At 35.1% G+C, this 22,102-nt stretch overlaps 1 protein-coding gene across 2 annotated transcripts in view; it reads left to right on the top strand.

The window, feature by feature from the left end:
- Positions 1–1,418: 1,418 nt before the first annotated feature.
- The window catches only part of LOC126475166 (longitudinals lacking protein, isoforms F/I/K/T-like), a 53,534-nt gene continuing 32,850 nt past the window's right edge, over positions 1,419–22,102 (top strand). The window contains exon 1 of one of the 2 annotated variants that reach the window (XM_050102793.1): positions 1,419–2,873. In XM_050102793.1, the coding sequence (XP_049958750.1) occupies positions 2,681–2,873 (193 nt within the window). In that variant the 5' untranslated portion in view covers positions 1,419–2,680. Of the gene's footprint in view, positions 2,874–17,316; positions 17,647–22,102 lie in introns of those variants that run through there. The other variant, XM_050102792.1, reaches the window with a different exon arrangement.

Below are 22,102 nucleotides of genomic sequence, written 5' to 3'. Positions count from 1 at the left end.
CTCATCTTGCAATTTTTTCTTGTTTCCGCAAGTGAAAAGCCAATTGAAAGGAAAGCTTCATCAAGACTTTACAGACATTCTATGACCTGTGACAAATGAGCTTACAAGCATCACAGTTGAAAATTTCCCAGCTTGCTTCCAAGACCTCCAGAAACGTTGGCAACTATGTTTAGTTAGGCAGGGGGACTACTTCAATAGGAGGTAGGATCATTACTTGGTAAGTGCAATTTTCAATTTTTTTTTTTTTTTTTTTTTTTAATTGCCCTGGAAATTTGCAAACGAGATTTCGTTGTATAACTCATGTTTTTATTTATGCATCTGACATTTGTAATTTTCCGATGTTTTAATAACACTCTAATGAGATAGATAGATAGAGAGAGAGAGAGAAGGCGGAGGAAAAGGACTTGGTGTCCATTTTTACAGCTCTGTTTTCTGCACCAATGAAAGTGGCATAGTGGTTAAAGCATTGGGCTCATGCTCAGAAGACATGGGTTTCAAATTTCTGACCAGTCATCCTGATTTGAATGTTCCATGGTTACTCTAAATCAACAAAGAAAAATGCCAACACATTACTTTTGATAACTTCTTTGCTGTCTCTTTTCCTCAACGTTCTGTAGTTGAGAAAATTTTATGTCTCTAATAACCTTTCTCTTCTTTTTTCACTATATCTGTATTTTTGTATGTTGTCATACTTTGCTTTATTTCTGTATAGGCAATTTGTTGCATTTCTGTCTTTTTCTTCTCTTCTCAGGGCTTATCCACCCACCTGTATTTTGCTGCCAATGATACTCTTTCAATAGTGCACCCAGTGTTATCTATACATATCCTTATTATTAACATCTTTTGTTTTGAATTCAAACACAATCTGTAACATATCTTTTCTTTTTGTCAGTGGTAAATATGGTATTTTCTGGTTGTACATTTATGCATAATTGATCAGCTTTTGTTTCCTGTGTTTCAATGTGTTCCACATTCTTCAGTGTCTAACAGTGTAACAGAGATGTTCTTGTCACATATAATGTTTCCTCTAGTGTTTATTATTAGCAGCCTTAAAGAAAATAAAGATATATTTATATATTATGCAATTGTGGTGCTCTGTTTCCCTGAAAAGAGAGAAGAGAATGTTTCCACTTAATTTTTGTGTTATATGTTTTCAGATAGTGCAACTGATTTCGGTGATGCTGCATTAACATTCAACAGGCTCATGCTGGGGCTGCAGAACAAATCAACCACCGCAGGGTATTCTTGTTACAAGTGTGGTAGATGCTACCGGTGGAAGCATACACTAACTGCACATTTAAAATTTGAGTGTGGTAAAGAACCAACACTGCAGTGTCCATTCTGTATATATAAAGCTAAACACATGTCTCACCTACGAAGGCATGTGAGACTGGTACACCAGCAAACAGTGACTTTGATATAAATATGGAAAAAATTGCTGAACATGCAAGAATTTGAAATTGACATTTATATATTCATATTAGTTTCCTGGTCTTAAATGTGAAGTTACCATAATGCCTGTTACTTTCAGTCTTCCAAAAGAGCTTAAAAATGTGATGTCTGTCAAATATCAACTCAGCACAAAAGTAATTTGTTGTTCTTTATTTTTGTATTCTTTTATGGTTGCTATAACCCCTTTGATTTGAAACCATTGATTTGTTTACACTCGATGCATGTGGTCTATTGCTTACATGACTTGCAACCTGTCTCTGATTTTAAATTTCTGTTACTGATCTTTCTGCAGTTTACCTCACAAGAAGTATGTGTATTAAGTAACTGAAATTTTTGTGCTGTTGTAAGGATTACTTAACAAAGTTTTGTATGTTAGATGATATTCTTGCGCCACACCCCACTGGTTCAAATGTCTTGCAAACCTGCAAGGTTTCAGTTCCATGAAACCTGAATGGAACTATGTGTTGACCATGACTGTTACTCAGGTTAGTGAAATATGCAAATATTTTGTGGCATCATGAATATGCTATCATCTTTTCATTATCATCTGATGAGACAGAGTATTGTGACCTTGCAACTCTGGTCTACATAAGATAATGGAAGCCTGAAGTTAATGTATTAAAACGTCGGGTAATGAAAGTATATGTGACTTTAGGCGCTCTCACTTGCAGAATTTTCTGAAGATTTAGATAATCACTTTATGTGTATCAATTTATAGGAAAATAATTTACAACATTCATTTTGATGATTCCTATAAGGTGGCTGTGTTTTGTGATTTTAGAATGCAGACAATTGACTTCTCTCTTACAAGTCTGATATAAACTTTTTTCTCCTCCTTGACTTGTCTATCCTTTTCATATCATACCTCACTGTAAGAAATTTATATCCATGACCTGTAAAGTCTGGAAAGAAATCTTGTGTATCTGAATATTTATGGTGTATTTTCAGTTAATTATAACAACCAGAACATAAATGTGGCAAACAAAATAACATGTAATATGAAATACTGTGCATCTTAGCTGAGACATTTGGTTGCGTTAAGGCCCCAGTCTGCTTTGTATCCAGTGGGAAAAAACATTGAATGTGTTGTAACCCGAGTAATGTTTAAATCATTATAAGAAATGTATACATTTGTTTTTATGTGTTGGTGGAACTTACGCAAGTAAAGTTCTTGTTTCTCAAAACTGTTTATTTATAACTTCCTTTTTTTTTTTTCAAAAGATGTCTAATGCCTTCATTTCCCTCCTACTATTTTTCAGCACAGCCACAGTTCCGAGGCGATCCACAGTCTGCAGAATTTCTTAAATTTCCATGTCCACAATGTGGTAAGAACTATGCATGGAAGACAAATATGCAGCGTCATTTACGACTTGAATGTGGTAAAGAACCACAGTTTCAGTGTCCTGTTTGCCCATACCAAAGTAAGCAGAAAACCAGTCTTCAGAGACATATTGCTGGCCGTCACAGACATTGTTCCATGTGAATTAGTGGATTATTCTCTGACACATTTTGGTTATTATGCTTTTCATCTTCATGTGTACATAATTAATGCTTTGAGATTGTGTGAAATATACATACGTTGTCAATGCCTTTATAAGCAAGTCTAAAAAATCAATACTTTAATATATAATTCCTCAGTACAGGGGATAATGACTGTGAGATGCATTTAGAGATGGCATGAGAGTGATTATCAAGTTGATTTGCTTTCACCCTTATTAACTATACATGCAAAAAACATGAATGTCATTAGAGAGTCAGATTATTAGTAAACTAAAAAGATGAGCATATGAACCAGTGTAAAAGAGAACGTACATTGTTCTATCAAAAAGTCACATATAAATGTTAAAACTACAGGTAATGGAATGACTTTGATGATGTTTCATTTGGACTAATTTCCTGAGTGTCATTCCTTGCCAATCCTTCACAAAATTTCATTTCCCATGTACGTTTCTTTTCTTTTTTTCTAGATGGAAGAATTTCAACCTCTGGAAGACTATGAGTGTTCCTCTTTCTGTCTGCATAAATTATTTTGTTGTAATGTTTACAGCAGGTATTCGACATGCCTTTATATGGTTGTATCTTCATTTTGGGCTGCTGTTTCCTGTGGAAATGATAAAGTTGAATAGCAATAAAAATTTTACTGTTGTTTGTTCTCCATTATTTTTGTTAGTTTATGTAAGAAGTGTTAGCAGTTTAACCTTGGGAGAAACATATATCACAAAAGATATTGACAAGTGAATGAGCGGATTAAAGTGTGAATGTAATGGTGGTGATATATACGGAACACGAAGCCACACAGTATATGGACACAGTAAAAGGAGTAGTCCAAAGGAAGTTTTGATACGTTAATACAGGAAATGCAAGTAACAGAATAAAAAGCCATTGAAGATAGCTCAACAAGTAAAAGGATGGATATGAAGGCAAAATAGATAAAAGCATAAACCATGAGGATGAATCAATTAGTGAACACCATGTAATATGAATAATGATGAAAATATACACCTAGCAATAAGTGTAATATTATAAGCAAAAGAGATATAGCGTGTAACAGACCCATGGATCATGGGAATGTCAGAGTGTATTAGGGATGAAGTGTCATTGTTGTACAACGTGCTGGGAAGGGGAAAGAGAAATGCAGGTCAATTAAGAAGAGAGAAAAATTTCAGTGTACAGTAATTTGGAAAAATGTGATGATCATCTCACAAAGAGAGAGAATGGCTGGCCAGTTCGTACCTTCATGAGGTGGAATACCATCGTGCTGATGGACGCATTTGGAGGGGGGGGGACAACTGTTCCTAGGTTATGAAAGTATTAGTTCTGCCTTGAGGTGTAAAGTAGGATACGGAAATTTAAAATTTAAAAAAGAGGAATGGTAGAGAATTAGTATGAAAATGGTTCGATGAACCCTCTGCCAGGCATTTAAGTGTGAATTGCAGAGTAACCATGTAGATGTAGACCCAAACATGCTGTGAGGACAACAAGATACTAAGTTAAAAGAGGTGGTGTCAGAGAGTGTAGAAGTCAAAGAACTATGGGAAAGCAGAAAGAGAGAGAGAAATATAATAAAACAAAAAAAGAATGTTAACTTAGATTAAGTGGAGGAGGTGTGGGGAGGATATGACAGAGAGACAATCTCGTTTTATTGTTTGGCTTAAGAAAATCATTGTTTTGGGGACATCCAGTATGCAGTTACTGAGTATGCTCTGCAATGTGGCTCAAGGGATGTAAGTGCCTGCTGATCACACACAGAAGTTGTTTATCCATATGGCACACACTACAGGTCCCACTATGGCAGGAGCCCTGCAGGTTTACTATCTACTTTAAAAAAAAATAGATCATTGGCATAACATTTGTGTAGTTTCAAAAGTTTGAAGATTGAATTCAACATAATTCTATTTTAGTAAACCACATTTTATATATTACAAATTGGGACAAGTGATTTATTTACATATTCTGTTTCATTATGGGGCTGCTGTGTATTATTATGAATTTATGTGACAATATTGTCAGCAGGGAGTATTGCACTGAACACAGCTTGCCTAAAAATCAATGTTGATATACCCTTGCATCAAACAATGTAGGCCATTCATTGAAATATGTTTCAATGCATGTTTTACTGTTAAAGCCATTCATATGTAACTGTGTATTAATTTTTATGCCATTGTTGCAGTATTAGGTTTTCAGCTTCCACATTGAGCACAACATAGATTTTCCAGTCCATGAACCATGTGTGTCATGAAATTTTGTTCTATCTAGTTGTCCAAACTTTAAAAATGTATAAGACAACACATTTTATGTTACAACTTGAACCATAAAAGTTTGTAATGAATTTCAATGTAGTCTCTACAATTCAGTACTTGCAACAGTGGGGAGCTGGCAGTTCTTTTACCATTAAATTGAGTGGTGATAAAAAGTAACAGTGGGTACCATATCTTGTTATTCCCACTTAGTGAGCACACAACTAAGAGCAGCCTGGTCATTTGGTTAATTTATGTGTGTACAGATCCTAAGCGGATAGTGATCCATAAATTGTATTTCAGTGTTATGGTGGATAGTGATTTTTCCTTGCTCTGTGAATAGAGCTATGGTGGGTAGCTTTTCTGTCGTGAGTGATATTGATTATGTTGCTCAGATAATAATGGTTCAAAAATGAAGATGCATAGAATTTGTTAGTACCAATACTTAAATTTGATTAGACATTACCTTCAAATATTTTGTGAAGTAAAATAATACATTTAAAGAAATATGAGAACAGAGTGCATCTTGCGTATATGTGTTTGTGTTTTCCCCCATCTCATTTTTACTTTTCGATCTCCTTATTTTTCTTCATCCTTTTCTTCTTCTTCTTATTCCCGAAATGTTTCTGAGTGTGGAAGTCATTCACAAAGTGTCTTCCAATCTTCTCTTTTCTCCCCTGGTTTATCATTCAGCATTTCCTTCCACTCTAGTGCTCTTCAATTAGCATCATCCTTCACCTTGTCCCCAGTGTGTGTGGTCTTCCAGCTGGTCTTCTTCCAGACTTTGTCCATTCCAGAGCTCTTCCTTTTTCCATTCGTTTAACACAGCCAAACCATTTCAGTCTATTTCTCTCCAGAGCTTCTGTCAGGTGATAAATCTGACACATGTGCACCCATACCCTTTTCTGCGAAATTCAACTCTTACATAAATTACAAACATGACTCAACTGAGCACACAACAATGTGTGACTTAATTTTACGTTCCTCCAGTCTGAATTTAGTTTCACTTCTTTGGTAGCTACATAACCCTCTGATTTCTGTAATGAAGGTAATATTATTTGTGCAGGAGGAATGCCATGACATTTTAGTTTTCCATCTAGTATTTTACAGTCCATAAAATTGAAGCCATAAGCCAGCCTTCTCATATATTGCCAACACTATAATTTTTCTTCTTTAGCTTTGCAGGTTTGCCATTTGTTAGGTCACATATAACTTTTCTGTAGTGGACCCTTTGCTGAATCCTAATTGAGATGTTGGTAGTAATATATGCTCACAAAAATAGGTTGTTAATACTTTTACAGGTTACTATTTCAAATTATTTTAAATATGTAGAAGAATGAAATAGGTCTACAGTTTGAGATGATTTGCTTATATCTAATAATTTTTATAATCTGTACTGTTTTTTTGTGTTGGAAAAAAATTTATGTTTGTGGTGCATGTATTATTTGTTGTTTGTATCATCTGTACCAAAGTGTGTTGAAATGCTGTTGTATAGTCTGTTGATGTTTTGCTGCATTTTGACTAATCACATTATGACAGTTAGTGTCTTCAGAAGATGGCTATAACCAACTGGCACCAGGAATGTGCATATTATCTTGTGCAATTGTGACTGAATAAAACATTTGGTAATGGTAATAATCAGATCACTGTTTCTCATTTAAACAATATGAAATGTTCACTCAATTCTCTCTCCATTTATTCATTCTGGCAGATGCACTTCTCTGACAATTATGTATTGCATTTGGACTTTTATTCCCAGACAGGCCTATCATGAGAGCATATGTGAAGAGTTTTGGCCACATTGTGTGACTAATCTGTTACAATGCCCTGTAGAAATGGGCTTGAATCAACTTAAAATGAAAGAACCAGTATTTACAGAATTTAATGTAAATGTTTTGTACTCGGGGTGATATCCAGTAACCATTAGCTGCTAATACTATATATATAATGTAAGAGTACAGCATTAACTATTAGAATAACCAATCTTATTCTTATGAAGAAAGGGTGTGAGAACCAAGTTTCTCATGGTGACAATGTTGTGTAAAATACATGTATTGTCAGTTTTCTTGCTGTGTTAAGTTGGAATAATTATTCAAGCATTTGAGGATATTAGTCTTTTTATGGAACAAAACTGACTGTCTTTTTACTGCCAGAGGTTGTCTGCTATGCTAGAAGCTACCAGTTGGAACATAAACCACTTTGTGAATCTGTCTGTATTCTCTCAATGTCGAGAGCCCTCTTCCATGTACCACTAGCATTGCAGCCATTATCCTGGTTAATGTTGTGCATGTTCCACTCTTGGCAGCTTCTTTGATGCCAGAGTCATAGTAAGTTGATGCTTGGGACAAGATTTTTGCTTCATCAAAGAGAATTCTCTGTTTATTCATGGGGCAATGCTTAGCAAATTCTGAATTTTGTTTGCCGAGAGACAACATCCAGCAAAACAGGTAGAGTCATGATGGACAAGACCTAAGATCTATTTTTTGACCACCCAAGAAAATAAGGTAAATGCAGTGCCTGGTTAAGGATAGTCTTGACATAAGGCTCCATGGAATTAGCAACATTTGATGTAATTGTGGAAGAAACTAAATCAGTTTCTGTAACAAGCATTTTTCAAACCAATGAATGATGATTGCCACCTTAAAAAGTTTGGTTTTGTAATGATTTAGATAACCTACTGTTTGGACACATGTTTTATTTATGCACATGTGACATGAGAGAAATGGACGCAGTGTATCTGCAGCCTGGGTGACGGTAAACGTCGTACCGCGTTTGTGGTACCTACTGGTCGAGAAGTGTGTTCCATGTTATTAGTTCCTGCCTTGGAGATATGGTGTGCACCATAGAGGAAGAGCGACTGTGACTATGCCTGTGACATCTCGGGGGCAAGATGAAACTTGTTATATGGATAAACTCAATTGGAATCTGTTAATTAAGACAGAATTTTTTGGGACTTTGTCCTTATTAATGTTTTTGCAATGTTTCAAATAATGTAACAGCTTTATAAGGCACAGTTATTATAAACAAGAGTACAATATATGAGACTTTGTTATTATGAAGTCTTGCATTTATTTTGAGAGTTAGATGTTGGATTTGTGCTCTTAACTTCCAGCAGTAACTGCAGCACTTTGAGAAAAGAAGATCAATCAGATTAGGTTTGTGAGTGTGCTGAAATAACAAGGTGAGCGAGATTAAATCACAAGAAATCTTAGCTCCTGATCAGACATTACTTCGCCATTCGAGATCTTGGTAAAGAACCAGTGGGACATTGTGTTGAGCAGGATATCAATGGACAATTAAAAATTGTAATTTAAAAAAAATCACCGGCTGCTGTGTTCAACTTCAAAACTGCACATAAAATTATGTCTGATGAAACAAAAACCTTGTTCCATGTACCAACCTATTGGACTACCAGCAGAGAGGCCGTAGACTCTAGAATATGCAACAATAATTTACATTCCAATGAGCAGCACTAACATTGCAGACATTGACAGCAGCATCTGGCAGCATAATGACAATCAGTTCTTCCTGAAGAAGATGAATGATGGTTACTGACAAAAGCTCAAGTTTTTATTGTAATAGGATGTGGCACAAATGCAGAGGGTTTTGTTGGATACTGGTGTCCTCTGCTTGTACTGAAATGTAAAAACACTGAAATGAAGTATGGAAGACATAGCTTATTCTGTTTTATTTTATATATCTTCATGACATCACTTGTAGGATTCAATTAATTTATGTAAAATATAGAACAAGAGAAGAGACAAGGTATCATTTTCATTACTGTATCAGCATAAGAGCGCTGTTTACTGAAAATATTATTGGAAAAACTGGGAGTTCCTATGAGTAGCGATTACAGGGTCAACTCCTGACATTACAAACTGCACTTGAAAAAATGCTTATGTGACTATCAAACTTTCAATATAACAGAGGGATATGTTCTCAAAAGGAGTACTGTACATGAATTTGGCATGGTAACTTCTCATCGTTTTTGAGGGCTGATTTTGTTTAATGTCTCATTAGTTGGGGCTGGAGATTCTCAACTGTGTCAAATGACCATAATATTTTGATGAACTGCTGCACCATGACCATCAGGAGCTTTCTTGCTTATACCAATCATTGCTAATACTACACTGCTCAAGTGTGAACACATCAGATAACTTTTACAACATGCTTTAGCTGAGTCAGTTATCGTGCTGAAATAAAAATCCATTTACCAGGAAGATACAGAATTACATTTTGATTTCGAAGCCTTGAGTTCCAGAATAAATGATTTCAGAAGCTGACAGGGAAAGGAGAAATTTGTACCAGAAAATCTGTTGAGAAGTTAGGATTAGGTAGAACAGTAACTGAAGTTTTCTCTGATATCAAAATTCTGTCTGTGTAAGTTGAGCAGTCGGAGAAAGGAAAGTACCTGAATTCACTACAGTTCTGTGTAACAAAATGATGTTCAGATGGCAAGGACAACTAAGAGTGAGAGGACCTGGAAACTGAACAAAGCTTGTAATTTTTTAAGTTGTGTAACTGATGGAAGATATGTTTTAGGTTTCTTGCCAGATTTATAAATCTATTTTGTGCACATTTTGATGAATCATTTCATTCATCCCCATCAGATGAAGGATGACTGGAATGCAGACACTAAGCACATCTGAGACTATCGCACACAGGCTACTATCCTTCCTCCAACATCTCAACTTACAAGACAAATTTTTCATATCAGAGAAAATTTCAATTACTGTACTACCTAAGACTAACATCTCATCAGATTTTTTGGTAAAAATTTCTCCTTTCTCTGTCAACTTCTGAAATCATTTACTCTGAAACTTGAGGCTTGGGAATTAAAATCTAATTCTCTGCCTGACTTCATATAGTAAAGTAATCAGATCAAAACCAATTGCAAAACGATGTATACAAGATATCAGCATGATGCAAAAAGTGGCATTTGACTCTAAATAATAGAAAGTGTGAGGTCATCCACATGAGAACTAAAAGGAACCCATTAAATTTTGGTTACATGATGAATCACCCAAATGTAAAGACTGTCAACTCAACTGAATACCCTGGGACTACAGTTGCAAATAATGTAATTTGGATAACAATATTATGAATAGGATAGAATGCTACTCACCATAAAGGTGACACTTTGAATTGCCGACAGGCACAACAAAAAGACTGTTAAATATTGAGCTTTTTTCTTTTTTCAGAAAAGAAAACACACACACACTTTCATACAAGCAGGTACACCTCATGCACAAAAGACTGCCACCTCTGGCCACCACCATCATGTGTGAATGAGATGTGCTTGCTTTTGTGAATGTCTGTGTGTGATTTCTTAAGTGAAGAGGGCTTTGGCTGACTGTTCAATATTCAAGGCTATAAAACATAATGGGACATATGCTGTTACAGAATAGGTATGGCTGTGACAAAAATGAATGACCAATAGCTGTAAAGTGTCAAGGCTTTTCAGTTGAATGTGGCATCTCTGGTGTTTGTAGACAAAGCAGTGTGTCTGTGGCTTTAGTTTGAATAAGAGCTGTTATTTTGTTTTTCTGGCAAAATGACAGAGGTAATAATTGAGAAACAAACTGTTGTGAAGTTTCACATGTAGTTGGAAAAACTGCTCCTTTCATTAAAAGAAGTGTGTGGTGAAGACTATGAGCTTTTGAGTATTTCAAGCATTTTCAAGATGGCAGGGAAGGTGTTAAAATGATTCACACTTAGACCACCCTTCAACATAAAAAATGGGTGAAAATATCAAAAAAGTAAGTAATCTGATTTAATCTGACCATCAGTTGAGTATTCGATTGATTTCTGAAACTGTAAGATTCGACAAAGAATACATTAGGCAAATTTTACATAAACAATTAAATATGAGAAAAGTATGTGCAAAACTGGTGCTGAAAATTCTCATCATCAAAAAAATAGAAGCTTGTACAAAAATTTGTACTGACACTTTCCACTGAAAGTGATCCTAATTACTTGGAAAGAGTGACAGCATATAAATGAATCTTGGTTTTTCACATATGATTCAGAAACTAAGCACCACTCCATGCATTGGGAGGGGCAAACTTCACCGAGAGTGAAAAAACTTGGATGAACAAATCAAGATTGAGGGTGGTGGTGATAGTTTTGTTTGGTGTATGAGGTGTGTTCAAAAAGTAAGGTGACTTTGTATTTTTATGAAAGAATACTTATTTATTCATCAATACTCATGTTGTCCCCTTCAAAGTAATCCCCATCAGATACAATACACTTGTGCCAATGCTTCCTCCAATCCTCGAAGCACTTCTCATAAGTACTTTTTGGTACAGCCTTGATACTTCCAGTGATGCAGTTTTTATTTCGTCAATCATTGAAAATCTTCATCCTTTCATAGGTCTCTTCAGTTTTGGGAACAGGAAAAAGTCACTGGGGACCAAATTTGGTGAATATGGTGGCTGAGGCAAGATTGCCCTGTTGTTTTTGGCCAAAAAATCTCTCACAAGCAATGACAAATGAGCAGGTACATTGGTGTTGTGAAATCCATGAATTGTTTTTCCACAATTCCGGATGTTTTTTGCATATTGACTCTCACAAATGGTGCAGAACTTCAAGGTAATACTCCTTGTTGACTGTATGACCTCGAGGCAAAAATTCGTGATGCACTTTGCCATGGTAATTGAAAAAAACAGCGAGCAAAACTTTGACATTTGATTGAACTTGGTGTGCTTTTTTCGGTCTTGGCTCTCCAGGATGCTTCCATTGGAACAATTGGGGTTTGGTTTTAATGTCATAACCATAAACCCATGTTTTGTCAGCAGTTCTGACCCTTCTGAGCAAATCAGGATCATCACTGACGTCTTTCAAGAGCGCTTGAGTGATGCTCATGTGACGGTTCTTCTGATCAAAATTGAGAAGTTTTGGAACAAGCTTCACTGACACATGCCTTATGCCCAAAACATCTGAAAAAATTGCATGACACAAGCCAACTGATATGCCAACATCCTTTGCAACTTCTCTTACAGTAATTTAATAATTCGCTTCACAGCTTCAATGTTACTGTCTATTGTTGGAGTGCTGGGGAGTCCAGAGCAAGGTTCGTCATTTTAACTTCTTGGCCATCTTGGAAGAGCTTGTACCACTTGTAAACATCTTTTTTACTTTACTCACCATGTCCCACTGGCAACATTTCAAGTGTTTTAGAGCACTTGATTCCATTTTACACGCAAAATTTTATGCCAGTTCTTTGTCCCATTTTTTATAATAATCAAAAATTACCGAGCACACTAGAACACATCCAACCTATCTGTCAAAAACAAACGAAGCATGCTGTTCACTTGAAACTACGAACATATGTTCAGGACATGTGTACCAACATAAGAAAAAAGATTGATGATGAAATGTACATTGCTTGCACAATTTGAAAAGTCACCTTACTTTTTGAACAGCCCTTGTATAGTCATGGCATAGTGTACCTTCACTGGGTTTCTGGAAGTCGATCTGGTAATCAATGTTACTATCTTGAGGTTTTTATTCAACTCTAAGACCCAAATTGTGGAAGAACAAGTCATGGGTTCTGCATCAAGACAATGCACCAGCTTGTACCGCATTATTTGTTAAGGGGTTTCTAGTGAAGTACAGCATCCCAGTGTTAGACCACACATCTTATTTGTCTGAGCTAGTGCCATGTGACTTTTATCTGTTCTAGAGGTGAAATATGCCTTAAAAGAAATAAGATTTCAGTCCACTGAATCAGTGAAAGAAAAAGCGGCACTTGTCATTGAGTAGCTCGCATAAGAAAACTTCCAGCACTGTTTCCATCAATGGAAAAATTGCATGTGGCGGTGCATATATGGAGAGAGTATATTAGTGTGACAATAACTAATTATATATATATATATATATATTTGAAATAAAATGTTTTACAGTAATAGTCCCATTATTTTATAGCCTTACCTCTTATAACAGTCTTCTCATTGCGCCTGTCTGCAACTCAACGTGTTCTCTTTATGGTGAGTAGCAATCTATCCTTTTCATAATATTGTTGATAATCAAACTTAAATTGGAATTATCACATAAATAATGTTGTGGAAAAGGTGAACCAAATACTGCATTTTATTGGCAGAACACTTAGAAAATGCAACAGGTCTACTAAAGATCGTCCACTAACTAGTCTGTCCTCTTCTTGATTATTACTGTGCACTATGGAATTGGTACCAGATTGGGGGAAGAAATTGGAAAAGTTAAAAAAAGGGCTGCTCATTGTGCATTAATGTCATGGACATGATACATAAGTTTGTGTGGCAATCATTAAAACAATGGCTTTTTTGCTGTGGCAAGATCTTTTCATGAAATTTCGATCACCAACATCCTCTTCTAACTGAAAATATTTTGTTGATGCCATCGTATATAGGGAGAAATGATCATCATAATAAAATTAGGAAAATCAGAGCTTGCATGGGAAGATTTGAGTATTCATTGAGAAATAGTCTGAAGTTCGATGGATCCTGGATCCTCTCTGCCAGGCACTTATATGGGAATTCCAGAGTGGTCATATAGATGTGCAATGCTCAAGAAGGTCTTACTGCTAGGTAGGCCTAGTTGACATGGGAGCACCGAATTATTTGGGTGATGATTACCAGGTAATTAGTATGTCATGCGAAGTGCAAGGCTTGGTGTTGTCACCTGTGATTTACACTCTTTGAGGAAAGATCTGATAAAATCACATTGCAGGTGCATGTAACAGTTTGGACTGCAGCTTACAGTACACACTTGTCACATTTTGGGCTCTTTATCTCTTCTGCTGTTGATGATCTGCACCCCATTGCATTAGTGCAAAAATGATTAGTATAGATCATTATTACCACAATAAATACTGTGTTATCATTGTGTCACAATGGATTACTATCACTCTTACGCCCAACAAATTCCTTACATGTTTTTTCTTGTTGTGTGGGAACAGTATGTTCTCAAAAATGAATTCCTATTGGAAAAGGTTTTTTTTCACTTGGTTCATGTTACAGGCACTCCAAGGATGCAGTAGGATTCTAAAAGCACTTTGTACACCTAACAAAATTTGGAGACAGTTTCCATTAATTTGCATATCATGTAGCTTCTAGGCTCTAACAACTATTAAAGATGTGAATAAATTATAAAATAATTGTGGAGAAAAGGCGTACAGTATCTGCTTAATGAATACCTATGCATGACTATTGTTTTTTCTTGCTCCAGTTAATGCTGTTTGGATGTAAGTTGTAATGTTAAAATGGATGTGTTTAACCCTGTCTAGCTAGTTCTGTTCTGAATTGGTGTAATATCTCATGCTTTCCTCTTTCATTGTCATTGTGGCATTTAAAATAGTCATTTTGTTTCTCCTTTACAGTTTCATTGTTCATGTATATGAACAAGAGACTGATGTCGTTAAAGTATGTTGACAGAGATTAGGTTTTCTAACTAAATTTATCATAACATGACTGTCACAATTGTTGACATTTACATCCATCACTATCACTATGTTTAAAATTATTGAAACAGTTATTAAATATTTCTATTCAGTGTCACATTGTATGTAAAGAGAACCTGATGGAGAATGCCTTATTAGACACAGGAGGGGGAACATGAACTGATTTTTTCTATGTAAAATAAAACATAAATAAATAAGAAGTAGAATGATGTTAGCAAATTAAATATTAGAATATGGATGAAGCTTGTTTGACAATTTTGTGATATAACACTGCTGCCAGCATCCAAGGGATATTCGTTTGGTATTGCCTCAAGTATTAATAATAATATATGAATAGATAAGTAAGTAAATTTAAATAATGAATGAAATGAAATGAAATGATCGAATGGCATTGTTGACCGGGAGGCCCCATCCACGGTAGTTTGGCCGCCAAGTGCAAGTCTTATTTCAGTCGACGCCACATTGGGTGACTCACATGCTGGTAAGGAGGATGAAATGATAATGAGAACAACACAACACCCAGTCCACAAGGGGAGGAAATCTCCAACCCAGCTGGGAATCGAACCCAGGCCCGCTGCACGGGAAGCAAGCATGTTAACACTCAGCTAAGCGGGCAGACATTTAAATAAATGAACAACAGCAAGTGAAACCTTTCATTTCTTTTTACCATTTATGTGATGATTTAAGGAGCTATTGATGATTTTACACATCACAGTAAGTGCATGATTTTTTCGTGCAGTTTCTTGTTTTTTATTATGTGTAACTGTTGTCATTATTTAGTAACAAGGAAACAGTTCAGTAACTGAAAGATGTTATTTGCTAAATTCATTATATTAAAGTAAAGTTTCAAAAAGTGTTTTGCTTTGAAGCTGTGGCACCTGATTTTCATTCTAGTTTTTTACAGTTTTCACATAGAAGTTAAGAAAAATTCAATCAGTTCATTAGTTAATTAATTAATTTGTTGATGTTCTTATCATTTGACAATTTCAATGAAGCACTGTGGAATGACTGTTAACTTACCACACATGTTTGTGTGTATGGCTAAAATAACATAATCTTTATGTATTGCTACAATAACCATATTAAGGAAGATAGTGACAGGTTCAAGGGACAGTGGAAATTTCAGTAGCCTGATTTCCCTAAACTTCTGATATTTTCTTTGTTGTCTGGCTTTGAACATTATTAATGATGCAAGTCAAATAATGTGTTATGTATTTTTTTCTCTTTGATTTGTGAACAGCTTTAATCAAAGTCATTAGTGCACAGTACAAATAACTATTTTTGCTGCACTGATGGTGACTTCTTTTGTGAATGCTGAAATAATGAATGAATAAATATATAAATGTGTTGATGTGAAACTTATATAAAATAAAGTGTCACATTGAAACACCTTCAGCCATTTAAATTTCCAATTTTATTTTATTTGTGCAACCAGTTTCAGTGTCACATTACATCATCTTCAGGCCCCCTGACCAATGTTTAGGAAGAATTCCACCATCTTACAGAGTCAAAACAGGGGCTAGCATTGTTGGAAAGTGATAATCAGAGGGATTTCTGTATTAAGAAGGAATCTACAGATACCAGTAACCAAATGCTGGCCTCTACTTCAGCTGTGTAAGAGGTAGATTCTTCCTACACATCAGTCAGGGGGCCTGAAGGTGGTGTAATGTAATATTGAAACTAGTTGCACAAATAAGATAAAACTGGAAATTTAGACAGCTGAAGGTATTTTGATTTAACATTTATGTTGAAAGGCTGAGGTCTGGAAATTTAAACAGCTGGAGGTATTTTGATTTTAACATTTACACTGAAAGGCCGAGGTCCTGCAACCATCTTGTATGAAGACATTTAAGCTAAGTAACTGATATTGAATGTTTATAACAGATGAAATGCTTTTGCTTTCTATCCACTATTAATTCAATGCACAGTGGAACTTCATTGTATGGTAACAGGTACCTGAGTGCCCGTATCATCCCTTGAACTGTGTATGTGGAGTATGATATGAACAGTAGGGTATAACATAGTACCATCATCCAATTAAGCATGTATGGTGTTAGCAATTGTTTATTAATCAGTTGTTTCTTAGCATTATGAGGAATCCTAATTTTAAACAAAATATTTGAATTAATCAAATGTTCAAAAAGGCTGAATGCTTAGCAGATGCTTGTTGGACTGTCCTGATAGTGGATGAATGATAATGTAGGTCTTTATATGATCTCGTCATTGAAGTTCTCTTTTGTTCCCCTTGACATTAACACATTACACAATAAGTAATTTTTGTATTGTGTTCTAGTGACACCAGTTGTTTGTATCACATTTTTCCCTTCCTTAATTTCACTTATTTCTTTCCATCTCCATGTAACTAAAGAAAGCGCAGTTCAATTTTTCTCAGTGCTTTATTATTTTTTGAGATAGCAAAACCCTTTTTTCTACTTGTTCTCATATGTTTTCAGGTCTTTTCCTAGGTGATCATTTTATTCACTGTTTTGAGTGTTTATATTTTTATTGCTTTGAAAAAATATGCAGTCATTGAAATAATATGGGCATATGAGAAGAATTTTGAAGAGCTATTAATTATGTATTGACTTTACCTTTTGAAGCATTCTTTTTATAAACATTTAAATTTGTTGCTTTAGCATTTTAATTGTGCATGTATTGTAACAATTTACTGTAGGTTTGAGCTATTAAACTGAAGAGCAGTGATTAGACATGACTACTATTTACATTGTCATGGGGAAAAAGTTTTTTTTCCTGTCATGCAGGTTTTGGGCCAGCGACATCAGACAATGGCTTTGAGTGTAACAAGTGTGGAAGATTATACAAGGCGCGATGCACACTTAACAGGCATATACGTTATGAGTGTGGATTTTCCAGAAACCAGTTCAGCTGTCCATTTTGTGGCAAGCGGTTCAGTCGCCCTGATAACTATCGCACTCATCTTCTTCTCCTACATCCTTCTGAGCCACTCAATGTGGAATTCACTATTTTTGATGCCTGAAGCACTGTTTTTAATGGAAGGTGATCCAGTATAAATATATTTTTCAACTGTCATCTAAGCACTGTGATGTGCAGAAAACTTGTTAGATTTGCTACTTTTTTTTGTTTGTTTAAACTCAAATATAATGTTTGTTGTCAGTGCATGAAAAATTTGTTGATCTGTACAAGAAACTCTTAAACTACTAAATAAGGACACAAAAAGTTTTATGTTATGTGGCACACTGGAATTCCACATGTTCTCCTTAAAGAGACAAGCACAAGTGAATGCTTTACGGTGCCATTCATGTAGGTAGTTCATTTTATTTATAATTATTGTATTAATTTCAGCATTGCATTTTATTTCTGCATTATGTACTAGTACTTAGTTAAAACCAGTGTAGGGAGTAAATGTTTCTTTCAGAGGGAAATGGTTCTGCACTGATACACAAGATAATAATTTCCTTTATCGTTCCTGATCAGGAAATATATGAGTTAGTATGAGACAAAGAGTAAAGAAATTCTATAGCAAGTTCAGTTCATATTATGGGAGATAGAAAAAGGTGCAGTTAGATAGATAAATACAATTAGGGATTGAATTGTATGCTGATGATGTGAATATGAAAGCAACATTTTTATGTGACTTTTTGAGCCTTTAAAAACTTCTATATGTACACAGGTCATAACGCATTTGTATTGAGCTCTGAATAATGATGTGCACCACACTATTAGTTTACACAAAATATTTATTCAGATTACAGTGATGACAGGGTGTCAATAGATGCAGGCATTGAAAGTAGTGTCAATCTTTTGCATTTCCATTCTGGTGTACCTATTATTTCACACCTGACTTGAGCTTTCTTTCTCTCTAGTTTCTTGTAAATGATTTGCAACTTTCTGTCTGCCAGCATCACTTTTATGAGAGGCAATCCAAAATTTTGGTAGTGAGATTTTACGGAATTTTCTCTTGCTTTCTCACCACTATTTTCACCCATTACTTTATTAAATACTGTGTATAAAAAAAAGAAGTTAAGAAAATAAATGTCCTTTAATTATCATGCTGTAGCAGGTGTAATTAATTACAACAGTAACAAATATTGATACCAATTCAGTGTTTTCAATCAGAAGTTCCTTCATCCAACAATGTAGAGGGGAGAGATGGAATGAATTATACACTGGTTGTATTTCAGAGGTTTTGAAAAGGTTATGGAAAGTCTGCTGACCAAGTGAACTGTTTATTATATGTGTCAATAGTTTTATTGATTCATTTCTGCATTATTTAAGTGATCAAGATGTTATGCTATTTCAGGCATTGGAATATATTTAATTATTTGAGCTTGCAAATAATTTACAGGACATCACATTCAGTAACATTCCTCAAAAACAACCTTGCCAACATATGAATGGGCCCCCATATAACTAAGGTTTTATCGAATACGCTACTGGTGTTTTGCTGGGAAGCTCTTCCAGATTCTCCACACTGTTCTGGTCTCTCCCCATTCAATTTCCATATTTTTGGAGCCTGGACAAAAGATGTTCACAGCCATCAATTTGCGTAGGATGAAGAGATATGAGCTTGGGTCCATTCATGGTTCAATAGACAACTGTAAACATTTACCATGAATGCACTAAATGTGTTGTCTCTTAGTGGAATAAATGTGTTAATGGTTATGGTGATTACTTTTGAAATAACAAACAGTTTACTCACTTTTTCTGTCTATTTCATTTTAATTTGACTACCCCTTATACTTATAATGGTATAAAAAATAAAAGCACCCAACTTATTCAAGGAGCACTGAGTGGTAGATAGGTACATAAGAACAGGTTTGATGAAGATTGTTCAGCTTTCAAACTTGTGTTTTTCTGCAAAGCATTTAGCACATGTTATACAGGCTCTTTAATGTGAATGTTTTAGACGGGAGGTGGTGTTTTAACTATGGATGTGTAAAGATACCAAATAAGGTTGGATCTGTATTGCCTTGTTTATTACACTGTCAACTTCAGCAAGTGATTGCACCATAGCCATTACCGAATGATTTGTGTACTCTACTCTGCTTTGAGTTATGCTTTGCGTGTAGCTTTCTTTTCTTATTTTGAAATGAGTGCAGAGACTAATCCTGGTTTGTCATGTGGTTCAAGAATGACTCCCACAGCACCAGAAGGGATTGGTGATCCCTTTGATCATACGTCAGTTCTGCTGTTATAGAAGCACAGAACAGGGGTGTAGGCTGCCAGCACTGTGAGATGGAGGTGGGGCATGTTCCCCTGCACAACTCTTCTCCCTTCAGGCGATCTAGGTTGTTATTTGTTTACAGTCAAGGCCAACTGTCACATTATAGTGTTCACACTATAGCTACATTCAGCTGTGGGCTGGCTGGTATGTGTTTGTGTTGCTCTTGGAGTGCATTATTTATTTATTTGTTCTTAGACAGTTTACATTGTATGAGTGTTGTTTAATATATATGTACAACTGTACAATTTAATGAAATGTGAAGGTGGAAACCAGATGTTTTCTTTTGATATGCTGAACAGATGTACGGAGTTAACAATGCCACTGTACACATAACATCATTTGTTCTATTATATAACATTAAGAATCTAAAATACTGTATAATAAAAGCATCTCTGCAGCATTGTTAGCTTTTATGTACTTATAACACAGCATACTATTTGGTACAGACAAAAAGCGGTATAGTTCTTTACAGTTTACAAAAACAAAGACATAATTCTATTTGCCTAGTGCTCTAAGCATATTGACAAGGAATTGTTTAATCTATTCCTCAGTTTCAATTTATGTCTCTTCCATGATTTTTACTGTAAATGTTCCTTCACTTTATACCAACATAAGGAGATAAGGCGATCCATCAATTTATTTTGAGGATGATCTGGTCTTTTATGATAGTTATGCTTAGCAGCAGACTGTTATAAAATAAGCTTTGTGCATTTATAGGCTCTCTGTCCGTTATTTTAAGGCTTTTGGTGCAAATATGGTAATTATCTTTAGTACTTGTGCCATGTTCATGGAAGTCCCTAGGCATCTGGTGGCTTGATTTTGAAGTTTTAATATACAATTAATATGAACATCTGCTTCTCCTCCCCTTATAATTGGAATACAGTACATTACATGTGGAAAGAAACATCCATAATGTAAGTATGGTTTGCATGACCACTGTATAGGATGTTTTCTCCATAAAACAGTGATCTTATCTTTGTGCAGATATTATCAGTATAGTTTTCCCAAGTCAGAACTTTGTTCTCATCTATTCCTAAGAAATTATTACAGTACACTTCTTCTACGTCTCCATCCCCATTGCGAAGAATAAAATCCTGTGTATTGTTAGTTCTGTTTGTTTTAAATTTTTCTTTTATATATAAATAAGTTATTTTATCTGAAATTACTTTTTGGCATTTTTGTTTCTTCACTGGCTTTCCTGTCCAAGTCATTTGCCAAGTCGCTACAGACTAATAGAATTGTGTTGTCATCAAACATGATCACCTTTTCATTTACAGCAGAAAGTATGTCATTTATGTATAAGATAAATACTAGGGGTCATAGTATCAGACTCTGAGATATTCTGTACTTTACCTCCAGAAATTCAGAGTAGATACTTTTTCCAACATTACTAAAATTGTGTTTTATTCTTAAGGACTTCTATCTGTTTTCAACAAATGTTTTTATAATATCAGCAGTTTTCCCTCTGATGCCATTGTGGTGCACCTTCTCTAGAATAAGTTTCTGACAGGCACAATCAGAAGTCTGGAAAGATTTAAGTACACACTGGGTACTTTGTTCCAAGCATTCAGGGCCTCAGTTGTGTCTGCTATGGAACACTTCTGTCATTTAGGTTCTCTCTTTACTGAACCCATGCTGTAATTCATTTAAGATGTTTTATTTCTGTATAGAATTTGTCATTCTAATCTTAAAGACTGTTTCTATTATTGTAGACAGAAAAATTGAAGAGAGGAAATGTCAAATGTTCTAAGTGTCATTTTCCAAGTGCCATACATCAAAGTCTCCTTTATTTAGTTGATGCACAGTTTGTGTGGAAGCAGAGTGCATGTAAAGTTGTGTTTGTATCAATCAAATATCTTTTTAATGGAAGGAGATAACTTGGGTTTCAAAAACAAAGAAAAATGTTGGAGAAGTGAACAAACAAGATAGTGTGCATCTGGAAAAGTTATGAAAAGCCACTTCTTCCTCAACAGCACAGGGAGTTCTGTAGTAAACATTGCAACACTTGATCACAATAATGGATTTGTGTAAGAAACAGAAGTGAATACTAAGAGGTTTTTTCCTTGAACTTAATTTTGTAATTTTCTTGTAAAATAGCTTTTGTTGACTACATTTCTACTAATTAAAACATTACTGCTGTATTTCTGTTCTTGTATTGTCACAAATGTAACTCAGTGCCTCAGTATTAATGGAACCTGAAACAAAAACTTTCTTACTTACACTTAGAACAATCATTTTCCTTGTATAGCACCTACAACATTCTTAATA

The sequence above is a fragment of the Schistocerca serialis genome, chromosome 4 (genome assembly GCF_023864345.2).
Source record: "Schistocerca serialis cubense isolate TAMUIC-IGC-003099 chromosome 4, iqSchSeri2.2, whole genome shotgun sequence".
Classification (NCBI taxonomy): Eukaryota; Metazoa; Arthropoda; class Insecta; order Orthoptera; family Acrididae; genus Schistocerca; species Schistocerca serialis.
This window is presented reverse-complemented; position numbering and strand designations above follow the sequence as displayed.